Source organism: Pongo pygmaeus, chromosome 1 (genome assembly GCF_028885625.2).
Source record: "Pongo pygmaeus isolate AG05252 chromosome 1, NHGRI_mPonPyg2-v2.0_pri, whole genome shotgun sequence".
Classification (NCBI taxonomy): Eukaryota; Metazoa; Chordata; class Mammalia; order Primates; family Hominidae; genus Pongo; species Pongo pygmaeus.
This window is the reverse complement of record NC_072373.2, coordinates 71093297-71111850: the sequence shown is the minus strand read 5'-3', so window position 1 is coordinate 71111850 and position 18554 is coordinate 71093297. Positions and strand designations below refer to the sequence as shown.

The 18554-nt window shown below is 36.3% G+C and overlaps 1 protein-coding gene across 2 annotated transcripts in view; it reads left to right on the top strand.

Moving 5' to 3' along the window:
- The window catches only part of RALGPS2 (Ral GEF with PH domain and SH3 binding motif 2), a 195825-nt gene that overhangs the window by 64637 nt on the left and 112634 nt on the right, over window positions 1–18554 (top strand). For both annotated transcript variants that reach the window (XM_054459571.2, XM_054459489.2), the window contains exon 5: window positions 15596–15679. In XM_054459571.2, the coding sequence (XP_054315546.1) occupies window positions 15596–15679 (84 nt within the window). The remainder of the gene's footprint in view (window positions 1–15595; window positions 15680–18554) is intronic.

Below are 18554 nucleotides of genomic sequence, written 5' to 3'. Positions count from 1 at the left end.
CTATACATATACTTTATAAAACTGTTTAAAAGATTTTCAGTGTATTTTGTTTTTGTTTTTTGAGACAGAGTCTCACTGTATTGCCCAGGCTGGATTGCAGTGGCATGATCACGGCCCACTGCATCCTTAATCTCCTGGGCTCAAGCGGTTTTCTCACCTCAGCCTGCCAAGAATCTAAGACTAAAGGCATACACCACCACACCTGCCTAATTTTTTTTTTTTTTTTTTGGGGGGGTAGAGACAAGGTCTTACTACGTTGCCCAGGCTGGTCTTGAATGCCTGGGCTCAAGCGATCCCCCCGCCTCGGCTTCCCAAAGTGCTCGGATTACCAGTGTGAGCCAGCACACCAGGCTGAAAACTATTTGAATCAATGCTCATTTTTGTGTTTCCACATGTAACATTATTTTAAGTGATGGTTTATTTATATTAAAATATGAACTAAATTTCAATTTTGAAGAATATAGATTCTGAATCCAACTATGTGGTATAGTGATTTTAGTTGCAGATTGGTGATTAAACTACGCAAGTCTCAGCTTTCAATAATGTAGACAGTTTCTGGTTACATATAATATATATCTCCCACTCCTGATTTAATTTCCTAAGTAGGACCTGGTAATTCTTAACTAGTTTATGGAATTCTGCATTTTCAACTCTCGTATGTCAAGCAGAATTTAGCTAAACGTGTTCTACCTAAACTCGTTCTTGACTTGAAGGAAGAAACTATAGGGCAACTATAAGAAGTACAGTTGTTTGCTCAGAAATAAAGCTGCTTACCTACAATGTCTGTTGTACTATGTATCTCAGAATTGCTCGGGGGAAAAAAAGAAAAATTCCAAGTCTTTTATTTCACTGTAGAAACTGTCTTATCTCTGAAGTGTTAAAAATTATTTTTCTTTGTACAAAGATTGTCCTTAGTCATTGATAAAATACTGGATGAGTAAAATCACATCTTTAAAAGCAGTTCTAAAGCAAACATAATGCTAAGCCTGGTTTTTCTCCAATTCTGTAACACACTTGAAATTACCTCGGATTGAAGAACAAGAAAACAGATTTTGGTACTTTATTTTCTAGTTGTTTTGTGTAATGATAGAGAAGAAAGGCAAATATGTTTACCAAGGAAAAGAATTCACCATTAAACTTCACCAGTCATTTTAAAAACTACTTAGTAGGAATCTAATTACGTAGAAAAAAAGTTCAGTCATATTTTGTTAAGTTTTTTAAGGTTCTCTGAGTGCTCTGAACCATCCATTTTTAATACAATTGAGAAACCAAAAATTCAGCCTTTCCACTACTTTCTCTGTCCTTCTTCTCCTGTTCTCCAGTATCTCCCATTGACTTTACCTCTTAAATTTTCTCCCCTTCTTTTCTCCTGTCAACTCTGAAGCATATTTATTGAAAGAATAAAATGCTATTACAAGGCTGCAGCTCATTGGCTCTAGAAATAGGAGTATTCTTTAGTGTCTGTCTGTGGTTGTTGGGACTGAGATTGGTCTCAATAACCTGACAGCTCCCTCTCCACCCCTGGCCTCAGTACTGTGCCCTGGTGTTTCCATACTGGTGCTGCAGAAATCCTAAGATGTTCCATTTGTCCATTGGCCCAAGCTGCATGACCAAATTTGGATACTTCTATGGATAGTGATCCCTTTCACACAAAACCTTGGTTTTTACTGTTCCCCCTTCCTCTCGATATGTAGTCTTTTAGTGGTGGGGAGAAAATACAATAACATGGTTGTAACTGTAAACTGTAATTATAGTGATTATAAAGAAGGGGAAAAGTTCCATCATATGTATTCAACCACTATTAATATACTCTTGCAACTCTTACTTTCACACAGTTGCTCTCTCACTTTCCTTCTTTTCTTTTTCAGTTTAAAGCAGTTTTGAAGACAAATTGCCATATATTTTGCTGCTGCCCCTCCCCCTTTGTAAAATCAGTGTCCAACACACAGCACTCTGAATGGGTGCTCAATAAATCCTTAATTACTTAATTTCACTTATTTTAAAATTTTTTTAAAAGCCCTTTGAATTACAGAAGATAATTTTTTAGCGGCCAAACCATAAGAGCAAGGAGCCAGAAGACTTGTATTTTTGTTTCAGCTTTGCCATTTATAAATTGTGCTGCTAATACAATCTATTTCTTGTCTTTGGCCTTGAAATTTTTTAAAAATCTAAATAAAGGGTATTTAAACTGGTTGATCTTTAAAATATTTTATAGATCTCTGAGAAATTCCTGGAAGTGGGTAATTTCAGAGTTGAGCTGCAGTTAGTAGTTACAAGGCTTTAATATTTAATAAATAAGAATTTTGATCAAAACTGCAGGGGTCTTTTTTTTAAGAGATGGGGTCTTTCAATGTTGCCCAGACTGGTCTTGAACTCCTGGGCTCAAGTGATCCTCCCACCTCAGCCTCCCAGAGTGCTGGGATTACAGGCGTCAGCCACCATGCCCAGCCCAGGAGTCTTAATAGGTGATAAAGGTTGGGGGGTTGTCACAGGTCAAGCATGTGCAGATTGCTGTCTGTCATCCCCTGTCGAGAATATAAATTCCATGTGGGCAGGAATCTTTGACTGTTCCGTTCACTGATATCTCTAGCACCTTAGAATAATACCTTCTCACCTGTTTACTATTAGAGATTGATAAGTGACCATTTCAAAACTTCATACTGTATAGCCTGTAGGCATATGATCTCCCATTGTTTATCATTTTGGAGTCATTTTTGCAAAAGTGTTATCCACCCAATGTGACTTTTATAAAATAGCATCCTTTCTGCAGAAACAGGAGTTTTTTCCTTCCCATAATTTAGGCTATATTTTCAGGTTTCTTCCCTAGTATGAATTTTCCAATGCTGAGTAAGGCAGAAGTTTTGCCAAAGGATTCTGTAGTTTCATTAATTTCTAGTATGATTTTTGGTATTCAGTCAAAGCTCAGCACTTATTAAAGCTTTCCCATATTTCTTATATACATAGTTCACCTCAATATGATTTCTCTTTTGATCATGAAGGTTTGCTTTATTTTCCCTTCTCTTTCCCTTCTTTCCCTTTTCTTTTTTTGAGACATGATCTCACACTGTCGCCCAGCTGGGGAGCAGTGACGTGATCTCGGTTCACTGCAACCTCTGCTTCCTGGGTTCAAGTGATTCTCATGCTTCAGCCTCCAGAGTAGCTGGGACTACAGGCGCATGCCACCACACCCAGCTAATTTTTGTATTTTTTGGTAGAGACAGGGTTTCACCATGTTGGTCAGGCTGGTCTCAAACTCGTGACCTAAAGTGAGCTGCCTTGGCCTCCCAAAGTGCTGGGATTACAGGTGTGAGCCACCACACCTGGCTTAGATTGTTTTCTTTTAGAAGGCTCTTACACATTTATTTATAGGGCTTCTCTCCAGTGTGAGTTATTTCATGTTGCAGAAGCATTGACTGTATTCTGAAGGTTTTTCCATGTTATTACATTTATAGGATTTTTGTTCTAGATTTTTGTCTATTATAAATTCTTGGATGTTCTATAAAGCTTGTATTTCTTCAGAAGGCATTGCTACATTGATTACACTAATAGGGTTTCTCTTCAGAATGAACTTTCTGTTACTAAGCACAGGGTGAGTTATGACAAAAAGGTGGTTTGCAGTGCAGTTTTCTTTCCAGTAGCAATTCTCTGTGCTTTTAATAAGCCTTAAGTAGGAGATCAACTGTGCTTGAAATTTGTGCTGTAGTTATTATTACATTGGATAATGTTTGCCTCTTTTATGAGGGTCTCAAGTATTCATAAAGTGACAGGCTATATCTGAAAGTCTGACATATAGAGCATTCACAGAACGTTTTAGGCTGGGCGTGGTGGCTCACGCCTGTAATCTCAGCACATTGGAAGGCTGAGCCAGGTGGATCACTTGAGGCTAGGAGTTCAAGACCAGCCTGGCCAACATGGAGAAACCCCATCTCTACTAAAAATACAAAAATTAGCCAAGCATGGTGGTGCATGCCTGTAATTCCAGCTACTCGGGAGGCTGATACACAAGAATCGCTTGAACCAGGGAGGTGGAGGTTGCAGTGAGCCGAGATTGTGCCACTGCACTCCAGCCTGGGTGTTGGAGTGAGACTGTGTCTCAAAAAAAAAAAAAAAGCAAAGAAGAAAGTTTTATACTCTGTTTATTCTCATAGATCAATACATTAAGTCAGTCATTTAGATTATATCAACAAACAGACATTAAATACAAAAAATAATAAGCCCCTCCGTATAACTGGGATCACTAGGATTTACTAGGGATCAAGGAAGAATGTTGGTTAAATGAGGGAAAGTACGTAATAGATAATTCTGAATCTTATTAATTAAAATATTTCTTGTTTGTTTGTTTGTTTGTTTTTTGAGACAAAGTCTTACTCTGTTGCCCAGGCTGGAGTGCAGTGGTGCGATCTTGGCTCACTGCAACCTCTGCCTCAGCCTCCTGAGTAGCTGGGATTACAGGTGTGCTACCATCACATCTGGCTAATGTATTTTTAGTAGAGATGGGGTTTCACCATGTTGGCCAGGCTTGTCTCGAACACCTGACCTAAGGTGATCCACCCACCTCAGCCTCCCAAAGTGCTGGATTACAGGTGTAGCCACCACACCTGGCCTGTATCTTATTAAAATATTTCAGAAAAATTTAACAATTGAGATATTTCCAACAGTATATAGAAAAAGCTTCTCTGTGCAAACCTTCTAGTGTATGTCAAGATAATATAATCTTGGAAATATCCAAAGTTCCAGCATCAGGAATATCATAATTCTATCCTTGTTTTAATGAAAATTAATCATTTGCCTTAAAATTAAAATATAAACAATTAATAAATATAATGAGAGATTTGAAGAAAGCAAAGAAGACTTGTAGACTTGAAATTGTTCTGCGATACAGACCAGAATAAACCAACTGCTGTGTTAGAAGCAAGTTGCAGCTGTTTTGTCAGTTTGTATTACTGCTATTCATCACTGTGAACTTCTTTAATATATAGTAAGGTAAGGCTTAGATTAGGATTAAGGAAGGTAGAGAAGAAAAGTGTTGTTTGGTAGTGTAGGTGTATATGACATCAGAGATAGGAAAAGAAAGCTCCTGCCTGTATCTGTGATCTCATTATACGGACAGCTTTAACATATTGGGAGGAAGGAAGAGAAAAGAGGATGTGAGTACATTAGAAAATAGAAGGGAATTTTTTTTCTATATATATATCTTAATACTTAGGAGTTAGTTTTAAAGTTTATTTTGTGGGTTAAGATATAGAAATAGTAGTGAGCACTTCATGTGTGACTGAGACTTCTTTGTAGATAACCATATTAGGCTGAATGCTAATGGATATACCGTATTCCTCTGAAGCTGTCCTCTTTTGAGCACAGAGATGTCTCAGTAATAATTATCTTCTCTTTGTTAGGATCTCCCAGCCCCATTGCCCTCTCCCTGCCTCCAGTTATTTACAGATTCCATCGCTTTTTCTTTTCTTCCCTCAGTCTCTATCTACATACTAGTCTATATTGGCCTTTTCTCTCTTCTATCTGTAGGTATCCCTACAACATCACCCTTAGAACATTCCTTTTAAGAGTATTGGAACCTACAAGATGAAATTTAGATCAAGAATTTCTTTGCATAACAAACCTACAAGATATAAGGAAGCTGTGACTTCTGTGAATTCAGTAATTCTTTCATAGGGTAGGTGGTCATCAGTTGTGGGATCTTGCCCTCCCTGTGCTTCCAAAATAAATGCAAGTGAAAATTGGGCTTAGTAGTTTCATAGTTTAAAATTAAAATACACTTATAATGACTGTTAAGAAATTGCCTTTATATATGATTTACTATTTGAAGATTTCTCTTTACTACGTGATTTTAAAATTGCAAGTTAAATCCATTGGAACAAATTTTAAGGGGTGTCAAGGCTGCTAAATTTCATTTAGCCTTTGCTAAAATGGAGGCTTATTTACATAGTATACTCAAAACAGTTTTATTCCTAAGTCATACTCTTGAAAAAAGCATCCTTTGAGTTGTTGAGTTTACTTCAACCTTTTGATGTTCGTATGAGATATTTTAGTATAGACTAACTCTTGACCAGGCTGAACTGTCAATATGCAAGATGGCATCTGTGGCATAATTTATCTCCTGGATTGTATTCTAGCGTGACTTGGAGGAAGATCTTAGAATCTGAAACAGAAAGAGATAGAGACAAAGGGAAAAGCAATTTTTTTTTTTTTTTTTAATCACAGAGAAATTTAGCAGCTCTTGAGAGGTAGAGGTGGGGCAGGGCAAAATTCCTTTAATGCTAGGTAACCATAAATCCATGTCAAAGTTTAAGAAGAAATAGTGGGTTAGTTCTTGGGAGTCCCAGTGCAATTTTAGCTTCATAATTCATTATGTAGTTTTGTTTTTATTGCTGTTTTTTAACTTTTTATTTTGAGATAATAGATTCACAGGAAGTTGCAACAAAATAGTACAGAGATAATTAGAGGCCCATAGGAAGTTACAAAAGTAGTCCAGAAAAGTCCCATTTACTTACTCTTCATTCAGTTTTCCTCAGCAGTTACATCTTACATAACTGTAGTACAATATCAAAACCAAGAAATTGATATTTTTATAATACATGTATGTATAATTCTGTGATTTTTGTCATATATGTAGATTTATCTAACCACTACCTAAGTCAAGATTCAGAACTATTGCATCACCACAAAGATCTCTCCCTGTGCTACTTCTTTATAGTCACACCCATCACATTACTCCTCTCCTACTCTTCACCAGCCTTAACCCTGGCAGCCACAAATCTGTTCTTCATCTTGTTGAACTGTGAGAATCCACTCATACACATATTTTTTTCAATAAATATTTTGGAAATTTTGTCTTGAAGATTTGCAACAATTTGTAAAAAAAAAACAAAAAACTTACCACATAGCTTAGAAATATCAAAAAAAAATTAAGAAAAAGGGATGGCATGAATGTATAAAATATATGTAGATACTAGTCTATTTTATCTTTTACTACCTTGAGATGTATCCAAATGTATTAAGAAAAGTTAATATTTATCAAGACTTATGCATACAAAGACATTGTGTTCTGCCATATGCGGTCGAGAGAACTATTAAGAAACACAAAGATGCAGTATTAAGTCATAACTGCATAAAATTAACTGTAGTGCATACCATTCTATTGTAGTAATTTTGTAACCACCTCATGTTGCTATTACAGTGAGCTCAAGTGTTGAGAGTATCTGCTGAAAATGATGATGCTAATCATCTCCACATGAGCAGTTCCTCTCTCCAGTAAATTGTGTTATCACGGTAAAATGTGATCTCTCACTGTGTTTAGTGCAATATCCTAACCTTGAATAATACCATGAGACCCATAAGAAGTACCATTAGTGGTGGTGGAAGTGCTTCTAAGAAGCAGAGAAAAGTTACGACATTACAAGAACAAGTTAAATTGCTTGAAATGTACCATAGATTGAGGTCTGCAGCTGCAGTTGTCTGCCATTTCAAGATAAATGAATCCAGTGTAAGGAGCATTGTTTTTTTCTTTCCTTTTTTTTTTCAAAAAAGGAAATTTGTGAAGTCATCACTTTTCATACACCAGCAGGTATGGAAACCCCACACTTTTTGTGAAATATTGTGTCTTTTATCAGGTATTGAAAATGCAGCTTTTTAAACGGGTCCAGGATTTCTATAAGAAAGTATACCCATAGCCTCAAATATGATTAAAGAAAAAGCAAAGTTATTATATGACAACTTAAAAGGAAGGTGAAGTATCTAAAGCTGGAGAATTTAGTGCCAGCAAAGGATGGTTTGATAATTTTAGAAAGAAGTTTTGCTTAAAAAATGTCAAGATAACAGGAGAAGCAGCTTTGCCTACCAAGCAGCAGCAGACAGGCTTCCAGACACCATTGAGAAAATCATTGAGGAGAATGGGTATCTGCTTGAACAAGTTGCTGTTGTTGTTGTTTTGAGATGGAGTCTTGCTTTGTCGCCCAAGCTAGAGTGCAGTGGCGCGATCTCCACTCACTGCAACCTCCACCTCCTGGGTTCAAGTGATTCTCCTGCCTCAGACTCTTGAGTAGCTGGGATTACAGGCACATGCCACCATGCCTGGCTAATTTTTTGTATTTTTAGTAGAAACAGGGTTTCACCATGTTGGCCAGGCTGGTCTTGAACTCCTGACCTCATGATCCGTCTGCCTCGACCTCCCAAAGTGCTGGGATTACAGGCCATTGCACCCAATCCGAACAAGTTTTTAATACAGATGAAAGTGTCCTACCCTTGAAAAAAAAAAAAAAAGCCACAAAGGACATATATTAGCAAGGAAGAGAGGCAAGCACCACAATTTAAGGCAGATGGGGATAGGCTAACTCTACTGTTTTGTGCAATTGCGGTTGGGTTTATGATCAGGACTGCCCTTACCTATAAAGCTGCTAAACCCTGAGTCTTGAAGGGAAAAGGTAAACACCAGCTGCCAGTCTTTGGATGTAAAATAATAAAGCCTGGAAAATGAGAACCCCTTTTCTGGATTGGTTCCATTGATGCTTTGTCTCTGAAGCCAGGAAGAACCCTGCTAATAAGGGGCTGCCTTTTAAAGTTCTTTTGATTCTGAGCAATGCGCCTGGCCACCCAGAGCCCCATGTGTTCAACACCAAAGGCTCATTATACGCAATACTTCATGAAAAGGATTGTCAGTGATGTGGAAGAGAACCCTTATATAGAACATCATCAAAGTCTAAAAGAATTGCACTATTGAAGATGCCATCATTGTTAAAGAAAGAGCCATGAAAGCCATCAAGCCCAAAACAATAAATTTCAGCTGGAGAAAACTGTGTCCAGATGTTACATGTGAATTCACAGGTTTTATGACAGAGCCAATCAAGGAAATCATGAAAAAGATTGTGGATATGGCAAAAAAGATAGGGAGCTAAGAGTTTCAGGATATGGATCTTGGAGAAATTCAAGAGCTAATAAACACCACACCAGAGGAATTAACAAAAGATGACTTGATGGAGATGAACGCTTCTGAACCAGTGCCAGATGGTGAGGAAAAAGATGTAGAAAAAGCAGCACCAGAAAACAAATTGACATTAGACAGTCCAGCAGAATAGTTCTAGTGATTCAGGACTGCGTTTGACTTCTTTTACAACATGGACCCTTCTATGATACGGGCACTGAAACTAAAGGAAACTATGGAAGAAAGATTGGTACCATATGGAAACATCTTTAGAGAAATGGAAAAAACAAAAAAAGTCAGACCTAAATTACATATGTTTTTGTAAAGTTACACCAAGTAACTGCCTTTTGTAAAGTTACACCAACTGCCTTTCTGGCCTTCTTTTCACCTCTGCCACCACTGAGACAACAAGACCAACCCCTTCAGCCTATACACCATGAAGATGCAAGAATGAAGACCTTAATGATGATCCACTTCCACGTAACGAATAGTAAATTCTCTTCCTTATGATTTTCTTAATGACATTTTATTTTCTCTAGCTTACTTTATTGTAAGAATATAGTGTATTATACATATCACATACAAAATACATGTTAATCACCTGTTGATGTTATCAGTAAGGCTGGTCAGCAGTAGGCTAGTAGTGGTTTTGGGGGAGTCAAAGGTTATATGTGCATAATTTTAAAAGTTAGATGTGGGTTTTCAACTGTTCGGAGGGTCAGTGCCCCTAACCCCTGAGTTGTTTAAGGGTCAACTGTATTTACTACTCTTTCTATATATGGTTGACTTAATTTCCCCAACTTTGAGACTAAAGATGTTTGATGTGAAGTAGAGAGAAAATAAGGGTGGAGAGAGGGCTGTGAATCACCTATAAACCCCAAAGAAAACCTATGTAAACATCTTCCCAATCTTCTTTTTTTTTTTTGGAGACAGAAGTCTTGCTCTGTTGCCCAGGCCGGAGCGCAGTGGTGCAATCTCAGCTCACTGCAAACTCCACCTCCTGGGTTCAAGTGATTCTCCTGCCTCAGCCTCCCAAGTAGCTGGGATTGCAGGCATATGCCACCACGCCTGGCTAATTTTTGTATTTTTAGTAGAGAGGGATTTCACCATATTGGTCAGGCTGGTCTTGAACTCCTGACCTCAAGTGATCCACCTGCGTCGGCCTCTCAAAGTGTTAGGATTACAGGTGTGAGCCACTGTGCCCAGCCTTCCCAATCTTCTTTATGTGCATATGTGGGTCTCTTTTTTGTTCATTTGTTTAAGGTAGCCAATACCCATACTTTGCTGTGTAATTTAATCTACTATGTTTTAAAAGTCCTTCCCATCCTGAAAACAGATGTCTTAATAGTAGCAATAATAATAATACTACTAGTTAACACTAATACAGACATTATTATGTGCCAGTCTAAAGGCTTTATACATTTCAACCCATTTGATCCTGTTTCATCATTATAATTTATCATGATAAATAAGGAAGCCAGACAAAAGTATGGTGGATTGTGGCTTCATTTTTACATTAAAAAATTTTTTTAATACTTTTCTGACTCCTCAAATAAATGCCAAGAGGTTTTGGAAAGTCCATCCAATTCTTAGAACATTTCTGCATCATTAATTTAATGGAAAAAATGCTTTGTCACTTGAGGAAAACCGTTGGAAGGTGACTGAAAGGAAATCATGAAAGCGATTGTGGATATGGCAAAAAAGGTAGGGAGCTAAGAGTTTCGAGATATGGATCTTGGAGAAATTCAAGAGCTAATAAACACCACACCAGAGGAATTAACAAAAGGTGACTTGATGGGTAGAAGGGAGGGAGGGAGGGAGAGGTGTGTAGTCACATTCTTTGGAAGCAGCTGGGTTAAAATTCCATTTGAAGCCCTCCATTCTAAAGAAGCTTATAATTAGAAAACAAGACAAGATGTTTTTGAACCTCATAAGATGGTAGTTTCTATATCAGAAAACATTTCCCCCATGAAACAATGTTACATCACTAGCCTATCTCATACAACAATAATCAGAACTACACTTTACCCTTGAATGTCTCTGGAGTTAGAAACAACAGCCTCTCAGAAGTCGAAAATTTGCAGGTAAAACTCAACTACTCATAGCCTACCATTGACTGGAAGCCTTATTGATAACAAACAGTCGATTAACACATATTTTGTATGTTATATATATTATATAATATATTCTTAAAGTAAGCTAGAAAAAAGAAAATGTTATTAGGAAAAATACATTTACACTACTATATTGTATATCATAAGTTTACATAGTCTGTTTATAAGATATATTGACTGAAATGGCAGCAGGACCTCAGTCTATGGTTACATATCAAGCAATTCAACTTGTTCTTGAAATGTCATGACTTTTCTTTGCTTCTTAGGAGCACTTCCAGCATCTCTAGTGGTACTTCTTATGGGTCCCATGGTGTTATTCAAGGTTTAGGATATTGCACTAAACACGATGAAAAATAATGTGAGAACCGTGAGAAATCACATTTTACTGTGATAATAGAATTTACTGGAGATAGGAACTGCTCATGTGGAGATAAGTAGTGTCATCACAGGGTGTTTTAAGGGAATACTCTCAACACTTAAACTCACTGTAAGAGCAACACGAGGTGGGTACAAAATTATTATAGTAGAACAGTATGTACTATGGTTAATTTTATGCAGTTATGGTTTAATATTGCACCTTTATGTTTGTTACATTTCTCTAACTGCATATGGCAGCATGTAAGGTCTGTTGGTGTGCATAAATTTTGATAAATGTTAACTTTTTTTAATACATTTGTGTGTATTTTATGGTAGTAAATGATAAAATAGACTAGTATTTTATACATTCACGTCATCCCTAGCTTTTTCTTAATTTTTTGATATTCCAAGCCATGCGGTTTGTCTGCAAGTTTTTTTCAAATTGTTGCAAATCTTCAAGACAAAATTTCCAAAATATTTTTTGAAAAAAAGCTGTGTATGAGTGGACCCACATAGTTCAAACCCACGTTGTTCAAGGGTCAGCTATGTACCTCATTTTGATAAGAGTGTTGTGAAACTTACATTCATTTCTCATGGGAGTGTAAATGATTCAGTATTTCAGGAGGGCAGTTTGACAGGTAGCAAAGCCTTGAAAAGGTTCATACTCTTTGACCTCGTGATTTCTTGTAGGACTATATTTTTAAGAAATAATCAGAAATGTCAGAAAAGGTGCAAGGATATTCATTATTTACAATAGGAAAATGAAATCAGCCTTTTGTGTAAAGGTCTATAATGGAGTTTGACTTCTTTGTCAAATGGCTACTTTGAGTGGTTTGATAAGTTTAATTTGATAGACACTTTGATTATAGCATTAATATAAATTTTGTAATTATAGTAATTGGCTAAAAACGGATTCAGTTACTTAGGGATTTAATCTTAGGAATTTTATCCTAAAATATGACATCTTTATGTAGTTGTGTATGCTGTGATTTTAGAAAGAACAAAAATGTATCTAGCAGTTTGATGTTTTCAGTATCATTGTCATAATATTTTTGTGTGAATATAATTTTTACTACTAAATGTTTTCTTTTTTTACAGGGAGATAATATAAAATGATCATGTAGCTAGGCTAATTGAATATCCAGAAATTTTTATTTTTGCCATAGAATTGCTTTTTATCATTTCATTATTTCTTTCAGAAATTTCAAGCTTGAAAGATATGATATGATCTAATTTTAGATTTTAAAAGGCAGTTTTTATCTCCAGAGCATTCACTCCTTATCTACTGTGTAGAAATAATTGTCATCTCTCCCCTCAGTATTCCCTATCTCAGTTGCTCAAGGCAGAAACCTGGAATCTTAGTACTTCTGCAGACTTCGTTTTTAGCTTACATCACATGAGTCCAATTGTTGACGAAGTCCTGTCTGCCTCCAGAATATCTTGAGTTTATCATATCCATATCCACTGACAGTGCCCTGGTTGAGGGAACATTACTTTTTTCTTGAAGGACTATAGTATCATCATAACTATTTCCTCAATCTTCCCCTGACTCAATCTATTCCTTTTTTTTTTTTTTTTTTGGTTTCTAATTTAAGATTTTATTGAAGATATGCATGTACCATGTTTAAGAAGTCAAATATTTGCATGAGAGAACAAAATATAGCAAAATCCTAAATCAGTTATTCTCATCTTCCCAACCTCGATCCTGGAGCTCCACTCCCACCCAGATCTCTTAGCTGTTTCTCCTTTGAGGAATTTATGTCTGTTTTTCAAATAATATATCTAAATCCTTACTTTTCCTTGATTTTTCTATTTTAAGTATGATATGTTGACTCTGTACTATAGAAGATGATTTCACTGTCTTATATTCTCTCCCCCCCATTTATATAATTCATTTCTCCTTTTGCAATACAGTTATATCACAATTTTGACTAAGTAACTGTATTTTTTACAATCGAACTGTACTCAAGTTTTGTTTTCTTTGAGCTAAAATGTACTTTAGTTTTCTTTGTATCCATCACTAAATTTCTGCCAGAAGTGAATGTACTGAATGTCTCTTCTTAATATTTCCAAACACGTAAGGAATTTTTTTTTTTCACTTTCAGAAACAGATGTCTGTTGGAATTTCTGTCCTCTTGCTCCTTTCTTGACTCTTGTTCTTAAAGGTCTGCTCATAGCTTTGCCCCAGGATCTCCCATTGCTGTTAATCAGAGGATTCCCAATATGTATATATTTTTTCTATATTGGTTTTCAGTTTCCTGGGTCTCATATCTTCCTTTTTCTTTGTTTGCTAGTTTGTTTTGATAGAGCACATACTCTACTAGTTCTCTGAGAGTAGGTACATAGAAGACAAATTCTCTGAGATGTTCATGTCTGAAAATGTCTGTAGTCTACTTTCAAACTTCATTGGTATTTGTGTTGGATATAGAATTCTAGAAAATTGAATTCTTCAAGATTGAAGGCATTGCTTCAGTTGTCTTTTACCTTCCAGTGCTGTTATTAAGATATCTGATACCTTCTGATCCCTTTTTTTCCATATGTGCTGTTTTTTGTTGTTGTTTTGTTTTTGAATCTCTGATCAGTTTTCTCTGTTCCCTCTTGAAATTACTGTTATTCAGATGTTGACTCCTATGGTCTTCAAACTAGCATAAAAATATTTTACTCCTATCATTAACTTTTTGTTTAAAAGATTTAGTCACCTTTATTTCACAACTCTTCTGCTGACTTTCAAATTTCTCTTACATTTTTTATTTCTAAAAGCTCTATTTTTTCTCTGAATATTTCTTTTTATGTATCCTCCTGTTTTTGCTTAATGGGTACAATGTCTTTTCTCATGTATTAAAAAATAATAATTATATGGTTTTGGCTTCTTTTTTTCTCAGTTTTCTTCATTCCCTGCCCTAACTCAACTTCTTCTGTCCTCTGCCCTAATTCTATTTCCTCAGAGTTCTTTTTCTTTTTTCTTGTGGTTCTCTCTCCCTGGCTATTGTTGTATTATAGAGGCTTGTTAACCTGTTTCGGACCTTGGACCCATCCGGCAGGCTGAAGCCTATTTAATGCTAACCCTTCTTTAAAAGGAAATCAGTTCTGTTAAAATATACTTATCAAAATATTTTGTAAAGCTGTTATACAGCAATACGTGTGCTTCTTTGCCCTTAATGTATTAAAATCTAGAGGTCAGTCTTAAATACTACCATATCTGGGTGTGATGATTCATGGCTGTAATCCCAGCACTTTGAGAGGCTGAGGCAGTAGGATTGCTTCAGCATAGGACTTCAAGACCAGTCTGGCCAACATAGCGAGACCCTGTCTCTACAAAAAATACAAACAAAATTAGCCGAGTGTGGTGGTACACACCTGTAGCCCCAGCTACTTGGAAGGCTGAGGTGGAAGAATTGCCTGAGCCAGGGAGATAAAGTTGCAGTGAACTGTAACCCTACCAATATACTCCAGCCTGGACAACAGAGGAAGACCCTGTATCAAAAAAATAAAATAACTACCATAAGTTTGAAGTAGTGATGAGTGTAAATGATATTTTTAAGTTATCTGCATCAACTGTAATGTGATATGAAAATATCAGTGATTTTGATTGGTAACTACATCACATGTGTTGCCAATGCCACTGTAATCTGTAGCCTACATTTATAACTAAAAGGACTGTCTTATTTCAGTTAGAGGTTAGTGTAAAATGAAAATTAATTTTTTAATATACAAGTTTGTGGGCACTTTGTATTCTGTCGACAGGTACTTTTGGGGGATCATGATCCCTTTTATTAAAGGTTTCTTCAAATGTTTCGGGTAATTAACTGTTAGCCCAAAGAGTGAGATACTAGAAAGCTGATTGGGAGCTCTGGGTGACTGAATAGTCTTCACTGTATGTTGTGGGATGCTCATCTTTATCTGTGGATCTTTTCCTCTTGGGATTCAAATCTTTTCAGAAAAGAATCCAGCAATATTCTGCCTGTGGAATGTAAATTTGCCTATGTTTTCACCGTCATTGTGCTCTCTTATGTCCTGCTAATCAAATTTGCTTTTGTGATTCAACTGAATGGATATAATATTACGTATGTTCCCATTAAATAAAGTGATTCTAGAAAAGAACACAAACTGTCTTTAATGTTTTGAAAACCTTAATCTGGCAAAAAAAAAACTAGGCTATTACTTGTATTTAATTTTCACCTTAATTTTCCAGGAGCTTTCAAGTTGTGGATGGAATAAAAAAGAAAAATATAGTTCTGCACCAAATGCAGTTGCCTTCACAAGAAGATTCAATCATGTGAGTTTATAAATTTTGATACTGTGTCTGAAATTCAGTTCTTCAATGTATACTTTTTCCTTAAGAAATAATTTTACTTTTTACATCAGTTCTGGAATATTTTCAGCCGGTATCTCTCAAGTATTGTCTCTGTGCATGATCTCTGTTTTTTTTTCTCTGTAATTTCTATTGAAAATTTATTGGAACTTGACATTCTTTCCTGCTTGTCTCTTAACCTTACATATTTTCTATCTTTGTTTTTGTCCTCCATTCTGCGTGATTTCCTCAGATCTACATTTCAGTTCACTGATTCTCTTCAGATGTGTTTTATCTGTTTCAAATCTGTATGCTTTTACACCAGTCATGCTCTTTTCTTATTTTTATTTTATTTTTAAAATTTGTTAATTTTCAACATAGTTTCTGTGTTATTATTGGAACTTCTTGGGGTACTACTACTCTATTTCTGCTCATTCTTAAAGTGGTTTTTTCAAAGATATATAATGAATTTTGTATCTTTGGCTTGAAAGCTCATGTCTGTTTAAGCTTTATTCATGAGAATTTTGCTGCTGCCTCGATTGAGGGAATACATTATTCTAAGAGGCTTTTTGTTTGCTTTTGCTCATACGTAGGGTTGTTGCAGACCTGGGACTATTTTTTATGTTTATTGTTTTGCTTGGGGCATCTTTGTACTTCTCTGTAGTAAAAATTTAAATACCAAATCCAATTAAAGGCAGCCTGTAGTTAACAAATTCTTCTTTTAAAATTAAATTAATTTTTTCCTTTTTTAGAGACAGGGTCTCTGTCACCCAAGCTGGAGTACAGTGGTGCAGTCATAGCTCACTGCAACCAGTCCTCCTGACTCAGCCTCTCAGGTAGCTAGGACTACAGGCATGTACCACCACGCCAGACTAATTTAAAAAGAATATTTTGTGGAGATGAGGTCTCACTATGTTGCCCAAGCTGGTCTCGAACTCCTGGCCTCAAGCGATCCTCCTGCCTGAGCCTCCCAAGGCACTGTGATTGTAAGCATGAGCCACTCTTCTCAGTCTACAAATTCTTATGAAAGAGTTTTTCTTTTTTCTCCTTGACCGCCCAGAGCCTACATTATTATAGATGCACTTGTATGTTGTCTCCCTTTTTCAAGGGAATTGAAAAATAAGTGAATTGTTTTAGTCTGCTTTTTCACTGAGATTGTAGACCTTTGAGTAGCATTAGATAGAAATGGAGGAGCGGAGAGGTGTGAGGCCTTGTATTATGTCTTTGAAGGAGCATTAAGTCCCAAGCCCCTATGTCACTGAGATAGGAAATCCTCCAAGGGCAGCTACAGTACCCACTCTTGTAACCACTGCTTTGCTTTTATTTCCTTGTTTTTGATCTCTAGAGGAAATCCTTTATTTTTCTTCCAATTCAGAAATACATTTTAAAAAAAAGTTTATTATATGTAACCCAGCAATTCTAGGGGTTGATAGCAAAAATATTTCTTGTGAGTCCAGTAATTTTATGAAACCATGTCTTGGTGTTTGTTATTCTGGGTCAGCGTTCTTAAATGTAGTTGGCTTTAACAGACTGTCATTTGGGGAGCACGTACACTTAGCCTTCCAGTATAGGGGTCTCGGGGTGGCTGGATTTATTACATAGTAGCTTAGGGCTCTCCAAGAGAATGTTCCAGCAATCGAGGCAGGGGCTGCATGGTCTTTTATGACCTCGTCCTGGAAGTCAGTGTCACTTTCACTAACACTTTCTTCATCAAAGCAGTCACAAGCCTGCCCGGATTCAGTAAGAAGTGATATACATCCTAACTTTTGATAGAGAGTGACAAAGAATGTATGCTTAAAATCACCATAGCATTTGTCTAAGCCAGGTGCAGTGGCGAGTGCCTGTAGTTCCAGCTGCTGGGTGGCTGAGACAGGAGGATCACTTGAGCCCAAGAGTTCAAGACCAGCTTGGGAAACATACTAAGACCTTGTCTTAAGAAAAAAAAAAAAAAAAAAAAAAAGTCATGTTGGTCAGGTATAGTGGCTCATGCCTGTAATCCCAGCACTTTGGGAGGCAGAGGCTGGTGGATCACCTGAGCTCAGGAGTTTGAGACCAGCTTGGGCAACATGGTGAAACCCTATCTCAACTAAAAAAAAAATACAAAAATTAGCTGGGCGTGGCAGCTTACACCTGTGGTCTCAGCTACTTAGGAGGCTGAGACAGGAAAATCACTTGAGCCTGGGAGGCAGAGGTTGCAGTTAGCCGAGATCACCCCACTACACTCCAGCCTGGGCAACAGAACAAGACTCTGTCTCCAAAACAAAACAAATCACCATAATATTTGTCTTAAAATTTGCCTGATGTTAAATTTAATTAAGTTGGTGAACATGCACTTTAGATTTGAATTCGTAGTTGATATTTGCTAAGGTTATTGTTAAGATTTCTGTAGCATAACTTGATTTTTTTTTTTTTTTTTTTTTTTAGGAGTAAACCTTGTTAGAACTGGGGAGGATTATTACTATTAGTAGCCCAAGTATAGTAACAAGTATTAAGGTGACTTTGTAAAATATCTATACTTTATATTTACATATATATTTGTAAAATATATGTAAAATACATACATAATGACGTTTCTTTACAGATGAAAATTGCAAGTAAAATCTGAAATATTTCTCATTAAAAATGTGAAGAAATATGAGGTAGTGGCATTATTTTTTGCACAATAATTTTGAACTATATTCTGTATTTAGATTTGTATAAGTGAACCAACTTATAGTACTTTGACTTTGTTTTCATAGTACATGAATTAAAGTGTATTACATGGACATATTGTATCATATAATAAGCAAACTACTCAGAGTAGAGCATTTTCATATTATATATCTAATCTGCCTTCTAATAAATTAGGTTTAATTATTTT